General features: G+C 30.8%; 1 protein-coding gene across 3 annotated transcripts in view; it reads left to right on the top strand.

Moving 5' to 3' along the window:
* The window catches only part of LOC141543514 (solute carrier organic anion transporter family member 1B3-like), a 69,187-nt gene that overhangs the window by 24,891 nt on the left and 19,983 nt on the right, over positions 1 to 24,313 (top strand). For all 3 annotated transcript variants that reach the window (XM_074268877.1, XM_074268878.1, XM_074268879.1), the window contains 7 exons: positions 1,524 to 1,645; positions 1,840 to 1,986; positions 5,639 to 5,737; positions 8,951 to 9,196; positions 11,011 to 11,175; positions 17,094 to 17,289; positions 23,264 to 23,429. In XM_074268877.1, the coding sequence (XP_074124978.1) occupies positions 1,524 to 1,645; positions 1,840 to 1,986; positions 5,639 to 5,737; positions 8,951 to 9,196; positions 11,011 to 11,175; positions 17,094 to 17,289; positions 23,264 to 23,429 (1,141 nt within the window). The remainder of the gene's footprint in view (positions 1 to 1,523; positions 1,646 to 1,839; positions 1,987 to 5,638; positions 5,738 to 8,950; positions 9,197 to 11,010; positions 11,176 to 17,093; positions 17,290 to 23,263; positions 23,430 to 24,313) is intronic.

Here is a 24,313-nt window from a genome sequence, read left to right as displayed (position 1 = left end):
AATATTTTATTTCTTTTAATATATGGTAGTACTTAAACTTCACCCTAGACTCTATAACTGTCTTTAAGTGAAAAGGGATTACTGAATAAATACTTTTTAGGGTAAAAATAGCCAAACCTACAAACACTTAAATTATAAAAAAAATTAAAGTTGTTTGCTTTTTCTTTTGGATGCAGCCCTCTACATAAATACCATAGAAAGCTTTTGACAAAAACATTTTACTCAGAGACTCTAAATATAGAAAAAATAAATTTAAATTGGAAGACATATCTCATATTCCATCCCTTGTTTCAATAGACACTAGAATCTATTATCAAAGAAATTTGAGGAGTGTCTCTTTCAAGACCCAGAACATGGTTCCAGATTATGCGTATGTGTGTGTGTGTGTGCGTGCGTGCATGTGTGCATGTGTGAGATGCATATATATTACCCTGGCTGATAAATTTAATCAAAAGTTAAAAACTGTCTTGTATTAAGCAAAATGAGGCATTGTTCTAAGGGAAATAGTTATTACATTGCATGATATAAATTATGTGAAAATAAGAATGAATCTATTAGTTGGCTTGAAGGTTTCAAGGGACATAGACAATCATTCTAAATATTTTTATCAATAGCAAACCTAATTTTATAAGATGAATATAAAATGTGGGCTCACTACCATCTCACTTCCATTACAATTCTTCTCATAGATCCTCCATATTATTGAAGGAAATAAAGTCAAATATGTTTGTTAAATGAAGAGAATTGACAAAAGGTACTGGTGCCTTTCTTCCCACTTCACAAGTACCTTATGCATACCTTGTATAGATTTTCATATACTTAAGTGTACTTATGTGTACATGTTGCCTTCCCAAATGGAATGAAAGATACTTGAGGACAGGAATTGTTTCAATTTTGTCTTCATACTCCCTATACCTGACATATAGTTGGCCTTAACAAACATGTGCTAATTAATTGAGTAAAATATCCATTAATCATTCTTGCTGTCATTCTGAATATTCTCTGCTGTGAACTCTTGAACAGAAGATATCAAGTATAGTTGGCCTGTACCAAATAAAGCAAATTATAAGTATGTACTTTGCCTTTTCTTTATATGGTTTTGCATATTTTTGTTTATTGCAAAATCTACTCAGGACCACTGCCTCTTGATGACTAAATCACTATGACTTGCCTTTCTGGGCAGATTAATGTTTAAATAAGAACCAACATATTTCCTATAATAAGTCTTTGATCCCACTTTCATATATTCCAAGTAGAATATGTATATTCACACATAACACAAACACAACAGGAAACTGAATTTTTTCATTCTTTTAACAGAGTGTAAGTATTTCTTTTAGCCTTTGGTTGTTGGTTCTATTTGGAAAATATTAGATTGTTATTTCTAATGGACGTTCCTAATGCATTATTATCCATTTACTAAAAACAGTGCATTATAAAGCTGGTCTATAGATAATGGCATATTAAATATGAATAACTTATTTATCAATACTTCCATTAATACTACAATTATGTTATTATAGTTACAAATATGACTCAGCATTAAATGTTAAGCCACTTGAGAACTCAACAGGAATCTACACTCCTTGCTCAACTGATCTCAATTCAACAGGCTATAGCGAATCATCTATACTATCAGAATCAGGTAAGAATTAATGATAACTAATGTAAAAACAATTAGAAAATTCTTCAAAGAAAATTTACCTTTATCCCAAGGTAAATTATTTAGTTGACTATGAAAAGACATCTGACACCTAACTGAACCAATAAAATTAAACAGAACAATAACATAGGTGTTTAAATATATTATGCTAACAAACCAAACTTCTTATTTTAAAGGCTGTAAAAATGAATCTGGTTTACCCATGTGGATATATGTGCTTTTGGGAAACATGTTACGGGGGATTGGTGAAAGTCCAATTACACCCCTGGGAATCACCTACATTGATAATTTCACTGAAGAAGGACATTCTACTTTTTACATAGGTAATGTACATTTGTAATCCTTAGCCACATTATATTCTTTTACTTTATTCCTGTCTTATAGGGACAAATTATCAAAGATTCATTGGAAATTTCTATTGTGATTAGCTCACTTCAATTCAGCTTTAAAAAAGACAGCTTTCATCTTACTTTAGTCCCTAAAACCTGGTCTCTTAAAAATAGCACATGAATCCTTTTTATATATATATAGTTTTTGTTTACCAGATATATGCATGGGTAATTTTACAGCATTGACAATTGCCAAACCTTTTGTTTTAATTTTACCCCTTTCCCCCCTCCCAGATGACCAATACATGTTAAATATGTTAAAGTATAAATTAAGTACTATATATATGTCCAAACAGTTGTTTTGCTGTACAAAAAGAATCAAATTTTGAAATAGTGTACGATTAGCCTGCGAAGGAAATAAAAAATGGAGGTGGACAAAAATAAAGGGATTGGGAATTCTATGTAGTAGTTCATAGTCATCTCCCAGAGTTCTTTCACTGGATGTAGCTGGTTAAATTCATTACTGCTCTATTGGAATTGATTTGGTTCATCTCATTGTTGAAATGGTCACATCCATCAGAATTGATCATCATAGAGTATTGTTGTTGAAGTATATCCTGGTCCTGCTCATTTCGCTCAGCATCAGTTCACATAAGTCTCTTCAGGCCTTTCTGAAATCATCCTGTTGGTCATTTCTTACAGAACAATAATATTCCATAATATTCATACACCACAATTTATTCATCTATTCTCCAATTGATGGGCATCCAAGTAGTTTTCCAATTTCTGGTCACTATAACAAGGGCTGCCACAAACATTCTTGCACTTACAGGTCCATTTCCCTTCTTTTGAGATATAAGCCCAGTAGTAACACTGATGGATCAAAGGGTATGCAGAGTTTGATAACTTTTTGAGCATAGTTCCCAGTTGCTCTCCCGAATGGCTGGATATAGTCACAATTCCACCAACAATGCATCAGTGTCCCTGTTTTCCCACATCCCCTCCAACATTGTGCATTATCTTTTCCTGTCATCTTAGCCAATCTGACAGGTGTGTAGTGATGTCTCAGAGTTGTCTTAATTTGCATTTCTCTGATTAATAATGACTTGGAGCATCTTTTCATATATCTAGAAATAGTTTCAATTTCTTCATTTGAGAATTGTCTGTTCATATCCTTTGACCATTTATCAATTGGAGGATGGCTTGTTAATCCTTTTTTTTTTTAATAAAAGAAGAGGAATATTCAAATGATTTTACTATCAAACAAGATGAAGAACCATTTAGGTAGTTAAAATATTGAAAAGCAAAATTATACAACTATCAATATACAATTATGCAACTATCAATTTTTTTCCCATATGCATAACTATTAAAAAGAATATTCTTTATAAATTCTACTTCACCTTCTTCCCTGACCCATCTTCTTTATTTTATCTGGGATCAACATATGGGCTGGACATTTGATACAGTCCTAAGCTATATTTGATGGAGATTTCATTAGGCTCATAGCCTTTCTCCAACTGTAGATATGGCTATGAAAGTCCCAAAACTAAACGAGAATATATTTTTAATCTCCCTCACTTTGATCTTCCTAAATAAATATTTTTGTCCTGGGCCTCTGGCCTATAAGGAACTTAAAGTAAACTTCTTATCCCTTATTTCTATACTCTAGATATAGCCCTAAAGAAAATGCAAACTTGACCCTAGCTCATTGAATGAAAAAGACTTCTCATATTAAGACACTAAGTTTCAACCTTCTCACACTAACTTCTGACAATCAACTACAAGCACCTCCTAGAATTTTGATGACAGAGATGCAGGATCTCATTCTTAACTTGATCCTTATTAAAACAAATCTTTAGGCAACTTGTTAGTAGGTGACTCTGCCCATTGAGAACTAATTGTCTCTCATAATTACTGTTGTACACTTGTGCCTAACCTAAGTACTTCCTAAAGACCATTGAAGTCCCAGACCATAAGATGAAAATAGTATCCTCAAGATCCAATGGAATTTTAATTTACCTTCCCTTGCATTTTTCATCTCCAGAATTCATATCACTGTTCAGAGACTAAATAATGCTATAAAGGGTTGGGAGAAGTTATCATCATGGAATTAGAATGTTTAAAAGTAATTATCATTTTAAATATTTTCTACCATAATTACCCTCATAATAAGGAATTTTAATAATGTTTTATTTTTACCAATCACATGTAAAAACAATTTTAACATACTTTTTTTTAAGTTTTAAGTTCTAAATTATATTCCTCCTTCCCTCTCCTCTCCTCACCCCTTCCATAAATGTTAAGGAAGAAGAGAGAGACAGACAGACAGAGAAAAAGAGAGAGAGCGAAAGAAAGAGAGAGAGAGAGAGAGAGAGAGAGAGAGAGAGAGAGAGAGAGAGAGAGAGAGAGAGAGAACAAGAACATTATCAGTTCCATTTCTGGAGATGGAGATTATTTTCCATTATCACTTCCATGAGTCTTAGATCATTATATTGCTGAGAATATCTAAGTCAATATCTAATTCATCATACGATATTTTTGTTTGTGTACAATAGTATTCTAATTTTGCTTACCTCAATCTGTATCAGTTCAGGTCTTTCCAATTTTTTTTTTTCTGAAATTGTCCTGCTCATCATTTCTTATAGCACAATAATATCCATTACAATAATATATTTGATCATTCCCCAATTTATGGGAATTCCCCAAATTTTTAAATCTTAACCACTAGAAAAATATCTGCTATAAATATTTTTGAACAAATATAGGTTATTTTCCTTTTTTTTATCTCTTAAGAATACAGACTTAGTGGCATCTCACACTTTAAAATCCTTTAGGTATAGTTCTAAATTGCTCTACAGAAAGGTTGGATCAGTTTACAACTTCACCAACAGTGCATTAGTGTTCCAGTTTTCTTACAATGCTCAAAAACTTATCTTTCTTTTCTATCATACCAACCATTCTGAAATTTGTTTTAATATGCATTTCCCTAAACAATAGTGATTTAGGGAAATTTTCATATGACTATAACTAGTTCTGATTTCTTTGTCTGAAAACTCCTGTTCATATCTTTTCCCTTTATCAATTGAGGAATGACTTGTATTCTTATAAATATAATTCAGTTCTCTGTTTATTTGAGAATTGAAACCTTTATCAAACATTTTTACTGTAAAAAATTTCCCCAGTTTTCTTTTCCTTCTAATTTAGCCTGCATTGGCTTTGTTCATGTAAACAACTTCTTTTCATTTTATACTTATAATGCTCTCTATATCTTCTTTGGTCCTAAATTTTTATCTTATCCCTAGATATGACAGACAAACTATTCCATGATCTCCTAATTCCATATTATATCACCCTTTATATTTAAATCATGTCCCAACTTTGACCTTATTTTGGTATATGATGTGACATATTGGTCTATACTTCATTTCTGCCATCCTGGTTTGTTTGTTTGTTTGTTTTTGATTTTTTTTTTTAATAAAAATAGGACTTTTTGTCCTGCCCAAGAAAGGAATTGTTTTAAAGATACTTATTTCTTTAGTGGATGATCATATAGTGTTTCATTTGTAAACAATAGCATACTAAACAAAAAATCAAACTGGGGTGAGTTTTTAATAATGACAACTATTTCTGTAAATTTTTTCAGGCATTTTGCATTCATTGTCAATGTTTGGTCCACTATTTGGTTTTCTCCTGGGATCATTATGTGCAAAACTGTATGTGGATATTGGATACGTGGACTTAAGTAAGTGCAAAATCAATTTATAGAATATTGTTCATTGATCATCATCCTTCTGAGGAATTTATTTTCTTGTCTCATATAATAATATTGTGATATAAGATATAAATAGGATAATATGTTTTTCCTTTTTTACAAATTGTTAAAACATAGCAATTAATATCAAAAATAAGTTTTGTGCTATGTATATAATTCTAACAATGCCAATTAAAATGAATACATTCATGTAATTATTTGAGTGCTTTTTATATATGATCCATTAACTAATTTGGACAGTTTTTGCTATCCTGAACCCACCAAGAATTTGTTGGAATAAATCCTTATTTTGGAAAAATGCTATATGAAAGGAAAAATCAATGTGAAGTTATTAATTTGGAGGTCGACAAGATGCCCCAAATATTTTACTTCATTTGGAACTAATTTGAGCAATTTCATCTAATTCAAACTGAAATATGTATCTACATTGGGGACTAAAATTGTTTTGATAATTTTTATCACCCAATGCACTTTCTGTGTGCTCTCTAGTTAATTAATAGCTTCATCTTATAGATATATTTCTTACTTTTAGAGGTACTGTGAAGAGTAGCCTCCAAAGGCCAGGGAAAAATAGGAGACATATCCAAAGTATTACATGTTAGAATTATTTGTATATCTGTTCCCTCTGAAGCTCTTTATTTAATCACTTCATTTATAATTGTCTCTAACACAATTCTACTTAGACTGTGTAGTGATCACTCCTGATCAAGTCCTCAAGTTTAGAATTAAAAGCCAGAATCCTTGGAATAGAATTTCCCTCCCAAAGGTCACAGTCTAAACTGTAACCTCATAGACAGGTTCCACAGGGTATCTCTGCATAAGAGCCTCAGAAAGATTGTTTTTAATACTGACTTCCCTAAAACACTGTAAAAAATACTTGAAACAAAAGAAATATTTTTTAAAGTTAATTATAAAATTTTAGACAAAAATGAGCTTGTTGAACATTCCCATCTGTTGACTTCAGGATACTGAAATTCAAAACTTTACCACATCCAAAAAAAAATCATTTGCTATTCCAAAAGCAATCTAGCTTTTGGGTTTGTTTTTTTTTTGTTGTTGTTGTTGTTGTTGTTGCTCTACAAACAAACACACCTTTCCTCCAAAATCAAAACAAACAAAAAACAAAAAAAAAAACAAAAAATCGACTATTGATCAAGTTGTTTTAGCTGTGTTTTGTTTAATTGTTCTTGATGATTAAGTTGATCAAGGATCCCAATCACCTTCAACTCATTCAATTCATTTCAATAAATTCAAAAAATATTCTTAGGCAACTATGTACATAACACAAGATAATGGGAAAAATACAAAGGTGAATTAAAATATTGACTTTGTGGACATTATAATGAAGTTGCAATAAAAATGATTAGCTCATGACTTTTTTTTTTTTTTTTTTGTGAATCTGGTCCTTAGAAAGCAGGGGGAAAGTTCTTCAAAAAAGTCTTACTAGAAGACCTTCCAGCATAGTAGAATCCACCAGAGATGGCATGTGCCACAATATTAAGTCGAACAAAACTAAATCTGTCTATCTAATATGGTATGAACCAGTCTTCAAATTGATATAGTGTAGAATTAAGTTGTATTTCCAGAGCCAATTAGTGTCCTTCCCTCATAGTAAGAACCTGATTCTTCCTTAAGAACAGATCAAACATATAATGAGATCATAAAATAATCTATTGATATAATCAGGAATTTTTTGCTTCACTTTCTACCCCAGGAAAAAACAAACAAAAATATGAGTTTTGAAAAAAATTCCCAGTCTACCATTATGAGCTTCAGTTTCCCCTAAGATCTAAGGAATTAAACTAGATGGTCTCTAGGGTTCTCTCTCATAATGAAAATTCTTATAATTATTTCAACATTTTAGGAGAAAAAAATATATCTTTATAAGTAATTTAATTTTAGATAAATAAAACATTATTTATATTAAAAATGAATTTATTTGAAATAGACATTTCACTCATGTCCAACACTTCATAACTGCATTTGGGGTTTTCTTGGTAAAGATAATGGAATGATTTGGCATTTCCTTCTCTAACTAACTTTACAGATGAAAAATTAAAGCAAAGAGGCTTAAGTGACTTGTCCAAAATCACACAAGTATTAAGTGTCAGAGGCCAGATTTGATCAGTAAAATGAGCATTCTATCCATGGTGCTATTCAATACACCACCTAGCTAAATATTTGAAAGGAAAAAAGTGATATAGTCAACTGAGCCTGGCTCATTTTAGTCATGTGTTCATTAAGCTTCATAAGGATAAGTGTTTTGTCAACACTTAACAAAAGTATATTTGCATAGCCACAGAATAGAAAGGCTATTCAAAAAAGATACTATAATACATAGTCTGGGTAAACATGGGTCCTCCATATCTACTTGAAGAAATGTATCTAATTAGGAGGAACAGACCTGTGAGCCTCTGGACATTTGCAAAGTCTCAAGGGTGTGGATTCCACATAGGTGGGCTTTTTATACCATTACAGGAAGCCACATTTAAGCATAGGGCACCAGAAAATTGCATCAATGAAAATATAGCTTAAATCTTAGTTGCCTGAATTAATCAATTCTTAATCAAACCTTAATTCTTAATAACTTACTTGTCTTCTAATCCTCAAATATACTAAATATACTATGTCACACTACATTTCTGATGAAGTATATAAATAGGTTAATATTTAATTAAGTAAACTAGAGATATTATATTTTAGAGGTATATTCCTTTTTGGAGACTGTATAATTTTATCAATTATTTTGGATTTATACAAATCCAACACCACATATGGATTAAATGTTTAGCCTCACACAGCCTTAAACTCAACAATTGAAGATAATGTCTGAGCCTTATTTCACCTTTGTCAAATAATTATTGTAGCAGAATCCTTTACACATAGCAGGTATTCCATATATGTTTGTTGCATTGTCTTATTGAATTAAATTTAATTATTTGTTCTGTTTCCATATGGTTTTGATAAATTGAAGTGTTCCTACTATCAATATTTTCTCATTGATTTAGTTGCTTTTGTATTCTTCATTAATCTATTTTTCACATGAGTTTTTTTGTTTGCATGAGTTTTTTCATTTGATAAAGATAAATGGGGCAATTTGAATTTCAATAAAAGAAAGTGATAGCAATTCTTAAAATGACAAATGTTTGCATTGTGAAGTTTTTGAAATTATTTTTGTCACAGATACTATAACAATAAAGCCAACTGATTCCCGTTGGGTTGGTGCATGGTGGCTTGGCTTTCTCATAATGGGAATCCTTAGTATTGCTGCAGGGATACCATTTTTTTTCATACCCAAGAGTCTGAAGAAACCAATAAAGGAAAGGAAAATTTCTGCATCTTTGGATATATCTAATACCAATGAAAATAGAAGTCAGAGGACAAATTTTAAAAATCCAAAACAAAAAAAGGAGTATAAAAATTTGGCAGGTAAATATTCCACATTTTGAACTAACTTTTGTTTGTCTATACAAATTAAGGAAAGCAAATTAGAGTCTATATGAGGGTAACAACAAGGGAAAGATTCAAATTTTCACTGAATGGTAGGTTAGTTTTGTGTTTGTTTTTTTAATCTCTGACATTAAATGTGTAATCAAGAAAGTGAGAGACAGATATGGAGAGAGGAATGGAGGAAGGGAGGGAGGGGGAAAAGAGAGGGAGGGAGAAGAAGAAGGAGAGGGAGAGAATGGAGTCTTAGAACTGAAAATAAGTTACAACTTTCTTATTTAACAAAAGGGAAAAGTAAGGCCCAAATTAAATGGTTTCTACAAAGGTCTACAGAATTTATTGCAAAGTCAGAACTAGCACCTGCAAATTCTTATGCTAAAGTAAATTAAAGAAATTTCAAAAATCTCATAGTCTGCAATTTGCTTTAGATGGTAACAAGAACTTTGTCATGTATTCTCTAGTAAGTATAGCAATATATACTTATGCAAATTTCTGAAAGCTAAGAGATATATTTTGTTTAATATATGCAAAGAATATTAGCTATTTACTAGATCATAGGATATAGTTTGGAAAAGTCATCTAGTCTTGCCCCATGATTTTATATGTTAAAAATTAGGGATCCAAGGAATAGAGAAATTGCCCAAGGTAACATATTCATTTGGATTCAAATTCAGGTATTCTGATCTGACAGGATATATTTCTAATTACACTTTTTTTATTTAACCTCTAATTTTTCTGTCCATATTCCAATGTAGAATTAGACACATTCAGACAGAGTTTACTTAGTTACATCATCATTCTTTTTCCCTTTAAGTTCCCTGAATACTAACAGTTTTTTATTAAAAAAAAAAAAAATTAGTTCCCATACTCTTTGGACTTGCTCCATTTATAATGGTGTAATGGGTCTCCCTATTCCTGCCTGCTCCTACATACACACACACACACACACACACACACACACACACACACACACACACACACACACCCCACTGGGCAAATTTGTCTGCAAAAAATAACTAAAAATATCTGACTGTTTATTAGCATGAGTATATTGATCATATGGCAATAAATCATTCTACAATGGGTATAATTGTGCCACAGTGTATTTTCAATCATCAAAAAGTGAATGAAGATATATTACCAAGAAAATGTATAGCTCCAAAATAAGGGAAATTGATTATATGGTGGGCATAAGAAGTAATATATGAAAAGCAACATGCTGCCCTAAGACCCATAAAATAAAAAATGGCCCAAAGGAAATCCACCTGTATATTGGCTTGAGGAACTATAAAAGGATAGGCCCAGAAACTCACAGAATCAAAAACCTCCTCCAATCCCTACAGTATGCACTTTATCTATAGCCACAGTATCAAGATTGACATGATTATAGATGCTTTGAAATATTTAAGATAAAAGTTATATAAGGTTCAATGCATTGTCACTATCCTGAAAAATACTCTCAAGGAATGACAGAACTATCTAATGATATAACATCTTGTAGCAGAAAAAAGAATGAAAGTGTTTTCTCTGGAGCAAATCAGAAGAACTATATTTTAAAACCATCATACCATTAGCTAATATTATGAGCCTAGGCAAACTATCATCTCTCAAAGCCTCAATTTTGTAATTGGTAAAATGTAATAGCTTTGGTATATTTTCTAAATCTAACATTATATGATTCTTGGATTCATTGTTTAATCCCTGTTTACCCTGAAATCTCCCATAAAAGGAAAAAATGGCTATTTCCTGAATGTGTGAATAATCCTTTTCCAACAAAGTCTTATTTTTTCTTCTAGGCTTCTTCCACTCTTTGAAATGCATTCTTAGTAACTGGATGTACATTATCTACTTGATTCATTCATTGTTTTCCTTTAGTAGTTTTATTGGCTACATTACTTTTATGACAAAGTTTTTAGAACAGCACTTTGGCCAGTCAATTTCTAAATTGAATTTTTTCATTGGTAAGTCTTATTTTTTGACTTTGCTATATCATGTACAGTGATACCATTGCAAATTGAGTAAAATTTAAATTCTTTTCTCTGTATATAAGGTCCTCCTAAATCTGGTACCATCCTTTCTCTTAAGTTTATTTATATTACTCATTATTATTCCTCCTAAATTAAAAATTCTTGCACTGTTCTACATCTATATCTTTATTCTAGTATTTTCCCTATGCCTATAATATCCTCCTATCCCCCTCTAAATTTATTCAATTATTGCTGGTCTTTTATTTTAGTGTTCTTTCTTGATATTTTTTCTAAATTTTATGTGAATAAAAAATTTTACATTTGCTTTTTAAAATTTTGAGTTCTAAAAATCTGTCACACTGTGCGTGTGTGTCTCTCTCCTTCTCTCTCTCTCTGTCTCTCTTTCTGTCTCTTTCTCTCTGTCTCTCTCTCTCTCTCTCTCTCTCTCTCTCTCTCTCTCTCTCTCTCTCTCTCCCCCCTATCCCATTCTTGAAAAGGTAACAATTTAATATAGATTACAAATGAAAAATCATGCAAAACTTTCGATATTAACCATGTTGCCAAAAATGCAGACAAAAATGAATAAAGAAATTTTTAAAAGTATGCTTCAATTTGCATTAAGATTCAAGTTCTTTATCTGGGGTTGATAGCATTTTTCATTATAAGTGTCTCAGAATTATCTAGAATAATTGTATTGTTGGGAATAACAAGTACTTTACAACTGATCATAGTACAATGTTACAGTGATTGTATACAACATTCTCCTGGTTCTCCTCATTGTATTTTGCTTTGGTTCATGTAAGTTTTTCCAGGTTTTTATGAAAGCATTTTAGTTGTCATTTCTCATAGCACAATAGTATTCCATCAAAATCATATACTATAACATGTTCAGTCATTCCCCAATTAATGGATATCTCTTCAATTTCCAATTTTTTTGCCACCACAAAAAGAGACGCTGTAAATGTTTTTGTATTATAAGTCCTTTTCCTTTTTTATTTTTGAATGTCTTGTGATATTTCTGGGTCAAAGGATATGCACAGTTATATAGCCCTTTGGGCATAGTTTCGAATTGCTCTCCAGAATGGTTGGATCAATTCACAACTCCACTAAAAGTACATTTTTCCACATCTATTCCAACATTTGTCATTTTCCTTTTCTGTAATATCAGCCAATGTGATTGGTATAAAATATGAGACTTTTATCAGAAATACTGACTGAAAATTTTTTTCCAGTTTTGTGCTTTTTAAAATTTTGTTTGCATAAGCTTTGTGTGTGCATTTTTAAAAATTTAATGTAATGAAAGTTTACAACCTTTTAGGCATAGTTCCATATTGCTTTCCAAAATGGCTGGATCAGTTCACAACTCCACTAACCAAAATTAGTGTCCCACTTTTCCTGCATTCCTTTTCTTATCATCTTAGCCAATCTGATAAGTGTAAGGTGGTACTACAGAGTTATTTTGATTTGCATTTCTCTAATAAATAGTGATTTGGATCATTTTTTTCATATGGTTTTAGATAGTTTTAATTTCTTCATCTGAAAATTATCTGTAAATAGCCTTTGACCATTGATAAAGAATACAAGTAATTCCCCAATTGAAAACAATGTGAATATTTTATAGGAAAAACAACTAATGTGGACAATAAATTCAAGAGACGTGATTTAAATTTTTTGGTCTAACTGAAAACCATAAAAAATAGATTAAAAAAAAAGAACTAAGACATCATCTTTCAAGAAAACTTGTCTTGGTATTCTAGAATCAGAAAGTAAAATAAAAATTGAAAGAAACCAGTCACCTCCTGCAAGAGATCCCAAGATGAAAACTCCCAGGAATAGTATAGCAAAAGTCCAGAACTCCCAGATTAAGTAGAAAATACTGCAAGTATCCAGGAAAAAAAAAAAAAAAAAAACCACAATTCAAGTATTGAGGAGCCACAGTAAGGATAACACAAAATTTGGAAGCTTTTATGTTCCAAGATTGGGAGAACTTGGAATATGATATTCTGGAGAGCAATAGAGCTAGGATTACAACTAAAAATCATCTACCCAGCACAACTAAGTATAATCCTTCAGGGAAAAAGGTGTGTATATTCATCAAAATAGAGGACTTTAAAACTTTTGTGATGACAATACCAGAGCTAAAAAAAGAAAATTTGATTTTAAAATACAAGACTCAGAAGAAGCATAAGGAAGTAATCAGGAAATGGATTTCACAAAGAACTTAATAAGGTTTATCTGTTTATTTTCCAACATGGAAGATTATATTTATAACTTATTAGAGTTTTTTCATTATTATGACAGTTAGAAGGAACATATATATATATATATATATATGTGTGTGTGTATATATACATATATATATGTATATGTACATACATATATATATATGTATATATACATACATATACAGAAGGCAAATTGTGTGACTTGAATAGGAAGGAATACTATTGTTAAAAAAAAAAAAACTAAGGGGTGAGAAAGAATGTACTGAAGAATAGGAAAGAGAGAGCTATCTGTTTTTTACACTGGAAGAGAAAAGGGGAAGAGATGGAGAGTGAGTGAACCTTACTCTCATCAGAATAGGCTCAAAGAGAACATAATATACATACTCAATATAGGTATAGAAATCTACCTTGTGGCAGCAAGATGGCACAGTGTATTGATAGAGCATCAACCCTGAAGTCAGGAGAACGTGAGTTCAAAACTGGCTTCAGATGCTTAATATTTACTAGCTGTATGACCCTAGACAAATCACTTAAACCCAACTGCCTCAGGAAAAAAAAATGAAGAAAGAAAGAAAAAGGAAAGGAAAGGGAAAAAAAAATCTATCTTACTCTGTAGGAAAATTGGAGGGGAAAGGGACATGGAAAGAGGGAAGGGTAATAGAAGTGAAAGCATATTTAGGGAGGAAGTGCTCAGCAAAATACTTCTGAGAGCCAGGATGAAAGGAAAAAGAAGAGAATAAATAGGGGGAAATATGGTTAGCAATAACAATTAGGAAAAGAATTGTGAAGTAAATTTCTCTATTGAAGGCCTTATTTCTCAAATGTATAGGAAACTGGGTCAAATTTTTAAAATAAGATAAAAAAGCCATTCCTCAACTGATAAATGATCAAAAGAAATGAACTGTGCCCATAGGACCATAAAATCATGTATATCCTTTGACTTGACAATACCACTCCTAGACATGGCTCTCAAAAGATATTTTTTAAAAATGAAAGGGCCCTATATGTACAAAAATATTTATAGCCGCTCTCTTCTCAGAGCAAATAATTTGAAATTGAGAGGATGCCCATCAATTGGGGAAAGGCTAAATAATTTATGGTATGTAATTAGATGGAGTATTATGAAATAATGTGCAAGATGCTCTCAGAAAAACCTTAAAATCTTCTATGAACTTAAGCAAACTGAAATGTATTGTGTACAAAGTAATATTAATATTATTGGATGATCAGCTGTAAATGACAAGGCTATTGTCAGCAATACAATGATCTATGACTGCTCTGAAGAATTTATGATGAAAAATTCTGTCCATTTCCAGAGAAAGGACTGATTATATTTGAATATAGATTGAAACATATTTTTGAGAGTTTTTTGGAAAGGTTGAGGGAGAGTCATGTATGCTTTCTTTCACAACATGATTTTTATGGAAATGTTTTACATAACTTCACATGTATTTTTTTAATGGGGTGGAGAGGAAGGGAGAAAATCTGAAATTTGAAGTTTCAAAAGCAAAAAATTGTTTTATATTAAATTTAAGTAAGACAAAGATGTTAATTATTTCAAAAAAAATTTTCAGTGATTAAAATGATATTTCCTTTCTTTGTTTTCTTTTTGCCCAGCTTAGGTTTTAGGATCATATTTATTTCAAAAAAGAATTCCAATGGGGTTTTTTTCTCAATTTTTGAGAATTTATGAAATATAAGTATTAACTGTTGTTTAAAATTTTAATATAATTCTTCTGTGAATCTTTCAGGTCCAGGAAATTTTTGTTTTATTTTGGTAGTTCTTTTCATTTTCTCTTTTTGAGTATGGATTATTTAAGATCTCTATTTGGTCTTCAGGTAGTTTGGACATTTTATAATTTTGAATTTCTTTTGTGTCTTCAGTTTTGTCAATGTAAAACTCTGCAGAATATGCTTTATTCTTTTTCCTTCATCTGATTTTGCTGTGACTTCACTCTGATCATTTGCTATTGTATTTATTTTTTTTTGCTTTTCTGCTGTTTGTAATTACATTAGCCAAGTGCTTACCAATTTTATTGATCTTTTCAAAGAATCAGCTTTTAGCTTTATTTTTCACATTAATGGATTTTGTTTTTGTTTTTGTTTTCAATTGATGTATTTCCCCTCTAATTTTTAATCTTATCTCTTATGCTGATTTTAGGTTTATTTTTTATTTTCTAATTTTAATGCGTATTCAGTTAATTAATCTCTTTTTTTGATTTTGCTAATGTATGATCTAAAAAGATGGTTTTCCTATAAAGAATTATTTAGCTACCTACCATAAATTTTAGTTCCTTATTTTATCATGATAATTATTAATGTAACTTGGAACTAATTTCCATTTTTATTGCATTGTGCTATATAAAAGATGTGTTTACTGTTTCAATCTTTTTTTGCAATTGTTTATAATATCCTTGGACCCTAATACATAATCATTTCTATAAAAATTTCATCTGGTACAGAGAAATATTACATATTCTTTTGATATCTTATTTAAAGGACACCAAAAAGTTTTTTAACTTTAGTTTCTCTAGAAATTTTTGGTTCCATATTTTCCCTCTGATTTATCTTTTTGTTATATTATCCAAAAGTAATAGAATAATATTGGAGTTTTCTGTCACTTTTTGTAATTGTATTTCTGAAGCTCAAAATGTTTCCTTTTTGAATTTGAATAACATTTGAAGCATATATGTTTATTACTTCTATTGATTTGTTGTCTGTGGCTACTTCCAGCATTGTATAGTTTTGAGGGATTGTGGGTATCAGAGAAAGTGACTAATCCACCATTTTGTAAGTCATGTTATCTAAAAGTCTCATACAATCATTTTACCACATTTACTACATTTTACATTTATTATACACTGAAAAGAAATTTCCCAACCTCATTTTGGAATATTAATTTGATATTTATATATACTAAACCAATAATAAAAATAAATACCAAAAAACACTCTACCCACACACAATCTCTCTGTTGTACTTGCCTGAAGATTACATAGGCCAGCAAAATAGATTATCCAGCTCAAATGTTACATATTGTCCTCCTCCATCTCTAAGCTGTTGATATCTTCTTCTATAAGGTTTTATTTCTAGTTTTCACCTATCGCATAAATATCTGTATATGTATATGTTGCTTTCTTCACTGGAATGCAAACTTCTTGAGGACTGAATCTGTTTTCATTTTTTTTCTTGGCATAGCAATGGGTAATATAAGGATGACATAGTAAATGCTTAATAAATATTTGTAAATTGATCAATTTATTAATTATATTTTGGACCACATAGCACAGAACAATTAGGGACCTTCAAATCATAGAATGTATTTAAGTAATTTGTGTTAGTGTCTCCTTCATCATCCTCAAATATATTTATTTCAAATTTGTTTTGCCTATTGTCATCCCACATTAATATGTAAGCTCCATGAGGCAAGGTCTGCTTTTGTTTCTCCTTAAGTTTACATTCCCAGGATCTACCTCAGTGCCTGGCACCTAGGAAATGCTTAATAAATGTTTATTGACTGAGCTCAATAAGTATGAACTGAAGTAGTTTAGGTCTTGATTAAAGAATGCTAGTGGAATAGACCAAAGCCTTTATCTAGAGAGCATTATTATCTAGAGCCCAATATGTATCAGAGAACTATGATTACATCTCTGCAATTAATTTTTTTTCCTCTTCTCTTCTTTCCAGGAATAATAATCATGCCTGTTATTAGCTTTTCAGTTTTTTTGGGAGGATTTATTTCTAGAAAACTGAAATTGAAAATCCTTGGAAATGCCAAACTATTACTTATTTCTTATATTTGTGCTATTGCTTTTCAAGTACTACTTTTTTCATTCAATTGTGAAAGAAGATCAGTAGCTGGCTTAACAGTAACTTACAATGGGTATGTAGCTTTTATTGATCATTTTGTATAATAATATAAACATATTGTGATATAATAATATTATTGATAAATTTTAATTATGTAATAACAATTATTCAATTATAAAATTCTGTAGCATATATTACTGTATAAATATAATGCTTTCATGTCATATATTATATAATATATATCATATCATATAGAGTGAATCTTATATAACATGTATAATATAATTTCATTTAACATATGATACATAAAAATATAGCCTATCATTATACATTACATATAACATATAATTAAGATTATATTTTATAATTTTATGACATAGTTTATCAATTATGCAATGATATAATAAATGGACAATTAAATGGTACAGTAGACATAGCACTGGACCTAGAGTCAGCTTAGTCAAGTCACTAAACCTGTTTTCCTCAGTTTCCTTAATTATAAAAAATGTAAAATATATTTATATATATTTTGTATATATATAATATAAAATATTAAAAAATTTAAAAGTTCATGATATTAACAGCATCAACCTTCTAAGGTTGTTGGTAGGGTCAAGTGAGATAATATTTGTAAAGTGTTTAGCAGAAAGCCTATGTAAATAATATCATTATTTTTAAAAATAAAACATACACCATAAAAAATTAAAGTCCCAAATGTAAATAATCAATGCTTTCTACCACAAAATAGGAATTCTGGGGCAGATTTTATACTTGATTAAGACATTTAAAATTATATGGAATTTTGAAAGGACACCTCTGTTAAACATTCAATTATAAAAATGGATGGGGCTTTGAAAAAGCATTTATGGTATAAATTCACTCTCAAGAATTAAAAGTGTTCATATGAATCACTGAGATTTTTTTTTAATCTTTAAAAGACGCTATGACCACAGTATTAGTCCATTTTGAAACTTAACAGTTTCTGCTATAAAGAGCTTTGTAATATTAAACCAAATTTTCTAATTTTGCCAACTAATAGCATTTTCTAATTCATTTTCAATAGAAGAGGTAATAATAATAAATATATAAAATTTACTATTTTATGGTTTGCAAATCACTTTACAGCTGGCACAATAGATAGGACACTAGAACTGGAACCAAGAAGAATCATCTTAGTGAATTCAAATCCAAGTAGCCACTTAGTAGCTAGATGATCCTAGGCAAATCACTTAACTCTATGAGTCTAAGTTTCTCATCATGAGCTGGAGAAGGAAAAAGCAAATTATTCCAGTATCTTTGCCAAGAAAACCCCAAATGGAGTCATGAAGAATTGGACACAACTGAAACCACTCAACAACAGCAACCACAAATGTATATGCATATATTGTGTGTATATAAATACATATAAATGTATAGTATCTGTGTGTGTAGATATGTATGTATATTCACACACATATGCATATAAATGTGTATGAATTAATATCTGTGCATAGATGTATATGTATTATACAGATATTACATATCTGTGTGATTTCATTTGATTCTCATCATAACTTCGTGAATTAGGTAAATTACAGAAAAGAAAGCTGAAGTAGAGAGTTCAAATAATTTACAGAAGTTCATATAACTAGTAAGTGTTTGAAACGGTTTGAGCCCAGGTCTTTTTGAGTCCAAATCCTATACCATTAATTACTAATTTCTTTTGATGCCCAGGATTTCCCACAATAAACATGTATAGGACCAGAATTGACCTGCTTAGTATTATTTTCACCCCCTAGAATAATTCTCTACAATGAACTGTTCCTTTTTACATATTGAGACAGTGAAGGAAATTGCATAATTAGAACTGAAATCTGAATAGTGATTTTAACAGCATCATGAAAGCAGAGCAGTACTTCCATGGAAGGCACAGATTTTGTATGTTTGTTTTTCCTAAAACCTGAATAATAACCAGCACAAAAATGAAGCAATAATTTGCATTACAATATCCACCATTTCATCTCCTAATCTTACTAACTCAGTACTTACTTGTTTTGCTATTATTTTAAGCATTCCTCTTACACACACCCCATCATAGGCCACTGGTTATATATCATTAGTATAAATGGTCCTTATGGTTTCGTGTCTGCACTGAAAACTAATGCTTTTAAAAGATTCAATAAATGTTCCCTGATATTGGCCCTATAGTTTGACCCCAGAAATAGTCATGTGGCATCTTAACAAGGCTGCTAAGAAAAAGGAACATTATCTTTTTTGGAATGTATTATTGGGCATGGTAGTGTAACAAATATTATGCTAAAAGAATTACCTCATGCTGATCCAGATCACTTGCATCAGAAAAATTTGAACTCACTCAACTCTCTCTTGAGCAAATCTATATAAAATATTATGTGATGAAAATGCATAATATAAATGTATGTATGTATATATATATATATATTTCATCTGTATGATAATTTTCATAAAGTTTTTGAGCTGGATAAATAAAGAAATTAAGGTCTAAAAAAAGGAAATTAGTTACTTCAGGATGATATAGCCAGAATGGAATGGAACCCACAGCACAGATCAGAAAAATAGTAATCATCTCTTCTTAGAGCACACCATCTTAGAAAAATGAAAACTTACAGATCCCTGGAAGTATTTCTGAAAACAGCTGCATAAAATCCCTAAAGTATGGGACAGTGCACTCTTCATTATGAAAGCAGAGTTCTACTTTAATAGAATTAAAAGCCAAGTAATAGACTAGGAAAATGAGCAAATAACAAAAAAAAAAAAAAAAAAAAAAAAAATTTCTGACCATAGAAAGTTAGTATGATGATAAGAAGAATCAAAACACTCACTTAGGAGAAAATAAGAAAGTCAAAGCTCCTACATCCAAAGCCTCTAAGAAAAATATGAATTGCTCTTAGGCTATGGAAGGGTTCAAAAAAACCCTTTAAAATCAAATAAGGTAAAGAAAAATTGGAAAGAGAAATAAGTGTTAACAAAAAATCATAAAAAATGAATCAACAACTTAATAAAGGAGACATACTAAAAAATACTAAAGAAAATAACATCTTAAAAAACATACTAGACCAAATGGCAAAGAAAGAAGAAGTCTGGGGAGAATGCCTTAAAAAACAGAATTGTCTAAATGAAAAGAAAGGTACAAAATTTCACTGAAGAAAAAACTGTTTAAAAAATAGAATTGGGAAAATAGAAAAGGGGCTATTAAAAGCTCAATGAAGAATGTAATTCCTTAAAAATTAGAATTTAACAAATGGAAGACAATGACTTTATGAGAAAAAAAAGAAATAATAAAACAAAATCAAAAGAATGAAAAACAGAAGACAATGTAAAATATGTCATTGGAAAAAAAAAAAAAACTTATCAGGAAAGCAAATCCAGGAGAGATCATTTAAAAATTATTAGACTACTTGGAAGAAATGATCCAAAAAAGAGCTTAGACAACATTTTTCAAGAAATTGTCAAAGAAAACTTTCCAGGTATTGTAGAACCAGATGATAAAATAGATATTGAAGGATCCACTAATCGCTTTCTGAAAGAGATCCCAAAATTAATTCCAAGATCATTAGTCAAATTCCAGAGCTCCCAGATCAAGGAGAAAATATTGTAAGTTGGCAGAAAGAAACAATTCAAGTATAGGAAAGTCATAGTCAGGATAATACAAGATTCAGCAGCTTCTACATTAAAGGATCAAAGGACTTGGAATATGATATTCCAGAGGGCAAAGGAGCTAAGATTATAACCAATAATCACCTATCAGGAAAAACTGAGTATAATACTTTGGAGGAAAGTGGAGAATAAACATTCAATGAAATAAAGAATTCTCAAGCATTCTAGATGAAAAGCCAGAGTTGAATTGAAAATTTGACTTTCTAATACAAAATTCAAGAAAAACATGAAAAAGTAAATAAGAAAGAGAAATCTTGTGGGACTTAATGAGATTAAACTGTTGACCTTCCTACATGGGAAGATGATACTTATAAGAACTTTCTTATTATTAGGATAGTTAGAAAGAGCATTCATAAACAGAGGGCATGGGTGTGACTTGAATACAAAGGGATAATACTTAAAAAATAATAAGGAATGAGAGAGGAATGTACTAAGAGAAAAAGAAAGGTAAAAGTAGAGTGGAGTAAATTATCTCACATGCTTTTCATATGGTAAAAGCAAGAAAAAGCTTTTACCATGAAGGGGAAGGGGGAAGATAAGGGATATTGAGTAAACATTTGTTTCATTAAAATTGGGTCAAAGACGGAATAACATACATACTCATTTGGTATAGAAACCTTACTCTTCAGGAAAATAGGAGCAGAAAAGGATAAGAAATGGGAGTGTGGGAGTAGCTAAGTGGTATAGTAGATAGTGCACCAGCCTTTAAGTCAGGAAGACCTGAGTTCAAATTTGACCTCAGACACTTAACACTTCCTAGTTGTGTCACCCTGGGCAAATCATTTAACCCCAATTGCCTCAGGGGAAAAAAGAAATGGGAATGTGATAGCATATGTAAGGGGTCAGTCAGAAACAAAACACTTTGATGAAGGACAGAGTGAAAGGAGAGAAAACATAGAATGGGGAAAATACAATTAGCAATACTAATGTGAGAAATATTTGACGCAAGTTTCTCTGATAAAGGCCTGCTCAAAAATAGAACAGAGTCAAATTTGTAAAAATAGTCATTCCCCAATTTGTAAATGATCAAAAGATTTGAACAATTTTTAGTTGAAATAACTGAAGCTATCTATAGCCTATGAAAAAAAATGCTCTAACTCACTACTAACTGTAGACATGCAAATTAAATCAATTCTGAGGTACTACCTCATACATATAAGACTTGCTAGATATGACAGAAAAGAAAATTCACAAATGGTGGAAGGCATGTGGGGAAAATGAGGGGGAAAATGAGACATTAATGCACTGTAGGTAGAATTGTGAACTGATTCAACCATTCTGCAGAGCAGTTTTGGAACTATACCCAATGGTCTATAAAATCATTTTACCTAGCACATAATCTCTAGGTCTATATTCTAAAAGAGATTTTTTAAAAGGGGGGGGGGTGGGAAATAACTTACAAGTACAAAAATATTTATAATAGGTCTTTTCTGAGAGCAAAAAATTGAAAATTGAGGGAATGCCCATCATTTGAGGAATGACTAAACAAATTGTGGTATGTGATTGTGACAGAATACTATTTTGCTATAAGAAATGATGAGTAGAAGGCCTTCAGAAAAACCTGGAAAAACTTCCATGAGCTGATGCAAAGTGAAATAGACTCTGTACTAAGTAAAAGCAATAGTGTAAGATCAGCTGTGAATGTGAATGACTTAGCTAGTGTCAATAATACAATGATCCAAGACAACTCTGAAGGACTTATAATGAAAAATGCTATTCATACCAAGAGAAAAAAAACTATGTGTGTGTGTGTGTGTGTGTGTGTGTGTGTGTGTGTGTGTGTGCGCGTGTGTGTGTGTGTGTGTGTATCTGTATAAAAACTATATATATCTGTATAAATACAGATTGTGACATACTATTTTTGGGGGGAGGGGGCAACTGGGGTTAAGTGACTTGCCCAGGGTCACACAGCTAGGAAGTGTTAAGTGTCTGAGACCAGATTTGAACTCAGGTCCTCTTGATTTCAGGGTTGGTGTTTTACCCACTGTCTCACCTAGCTGCCCCCATGCACTTTTTTTTTTTTTTAAACTTTATTTTTCTTAGAATTTTTTTTGGAGAGGACTATGTTTTCTTTCATAGCATGACTTTTATGGAAATGTTTAGCATGACTACATTTGTATAACCTATATCTAATTGCTTGCTTTCTCAATAAGGGGGGTGTGATGGAAGGAAGGAAGGGAAATAATCTAGAACTCATTGTTTTAAGAATTAATGTTAAAAATTGTTTTTACATGTAACTGGGGGAAATAAAATACTAAATTAAGAAAAATAAAATGTTGCCTTTGTGATAGCTTTACCAGTTTTGTTTCTTTGTCAGCTTAGAAGACTTTTTTTTTCCTTATCTCTGATAAATGTCAACATTTTGACTGCAGGAATAAGCTAAGGACACATCCTCAGAACACCTCATTTTCTTTCTGCAACTCAGAGTGTAATTGTGATGCCAATCTATGGGATCCTGTTTGTGGGGATAATGGAATCACTTACATGTCCCCCTGTTTGGCTGGATGCAAATCTTCAGTAGGTCATGGAAAGGATTTGGTATGTATGGCCGTTGTTATGACTTCTGCATCATAATAAGCACAGATTTATTCAAGCAGTTACAATCAATTCAATCAGCAATTGACCTGTTCATTAAAAAGCTTAGTTAGAAGAGGTGGTCCCATTTGGTTTATTTCTGAATACAGAAACATATATAGATAGAAGCAGGCCTTACTGTAAACTCTAAATACTAAACTCTAAGGTTACATTGTCATACATTTCTTAAATTTATAAACACATATAAATATTTATATATATATATATATATATATACACACACCCACACCCACCCACACACATGTATATATATATATATATATATATATATATATATATATATATATATATATATATATATATACACACACGTGTGTATATATACATATACACATATGTGTATAGGTGTGTGATATTATGACATTTGAAGATAATATGTAAATAAATGACCTTCCAGAAAATAAGAAGCCAACAAAAACAGAATTAATATTTTGGTAATAGCAATCTTAGAACTGGGAACTATTTCACCTAAGAAAGTTTCTACACAAAAGAATTAATTACAGATGATGAGAGGAATGTATTTAGTTAAATCATGACTGTCAAAATCACTGATTATTTTTTACTATTCTATTCAATTTTCTATGGATTTTTCATAAACCTATTTTATAAGCATGGTATTAAAGAAAAGCAATCTTCAAACTTTAATTTATCATTGAGTTAAAGAGCATAAATCATATGCATGTACTAATAATGACCTATTATTTGAATGACTGCTTACTTCTACTGAAGAAGGAAATAGCAAACTACTCAAGTATGTTTGTCAAGAAAGCCCTAAATGGGGTCACAAAGAGTCAGACATGACTGAACAACAATTGCTCCTCACGTAA

This window comes from Sminthopsis crassicaudata, chromosome 5 (assembly GCF_048593235.1).
Source record: "Sminthopsis crassicaudata isolate SCR6 chromosome 5, ASM4859323v1, whole genome shotgun sequence".
In the NCBI taxonomy this organism is placed as follows: Eukaryota; Metazoa; Chordata; class Mammalia; order Dasyuromorphia; family Dasyuridae; genus Sminthopsis; species Sminthopsis crassicaudata.
This window is presented reverse-complemented; position numbering and strand designations above follow the sequence as displayed.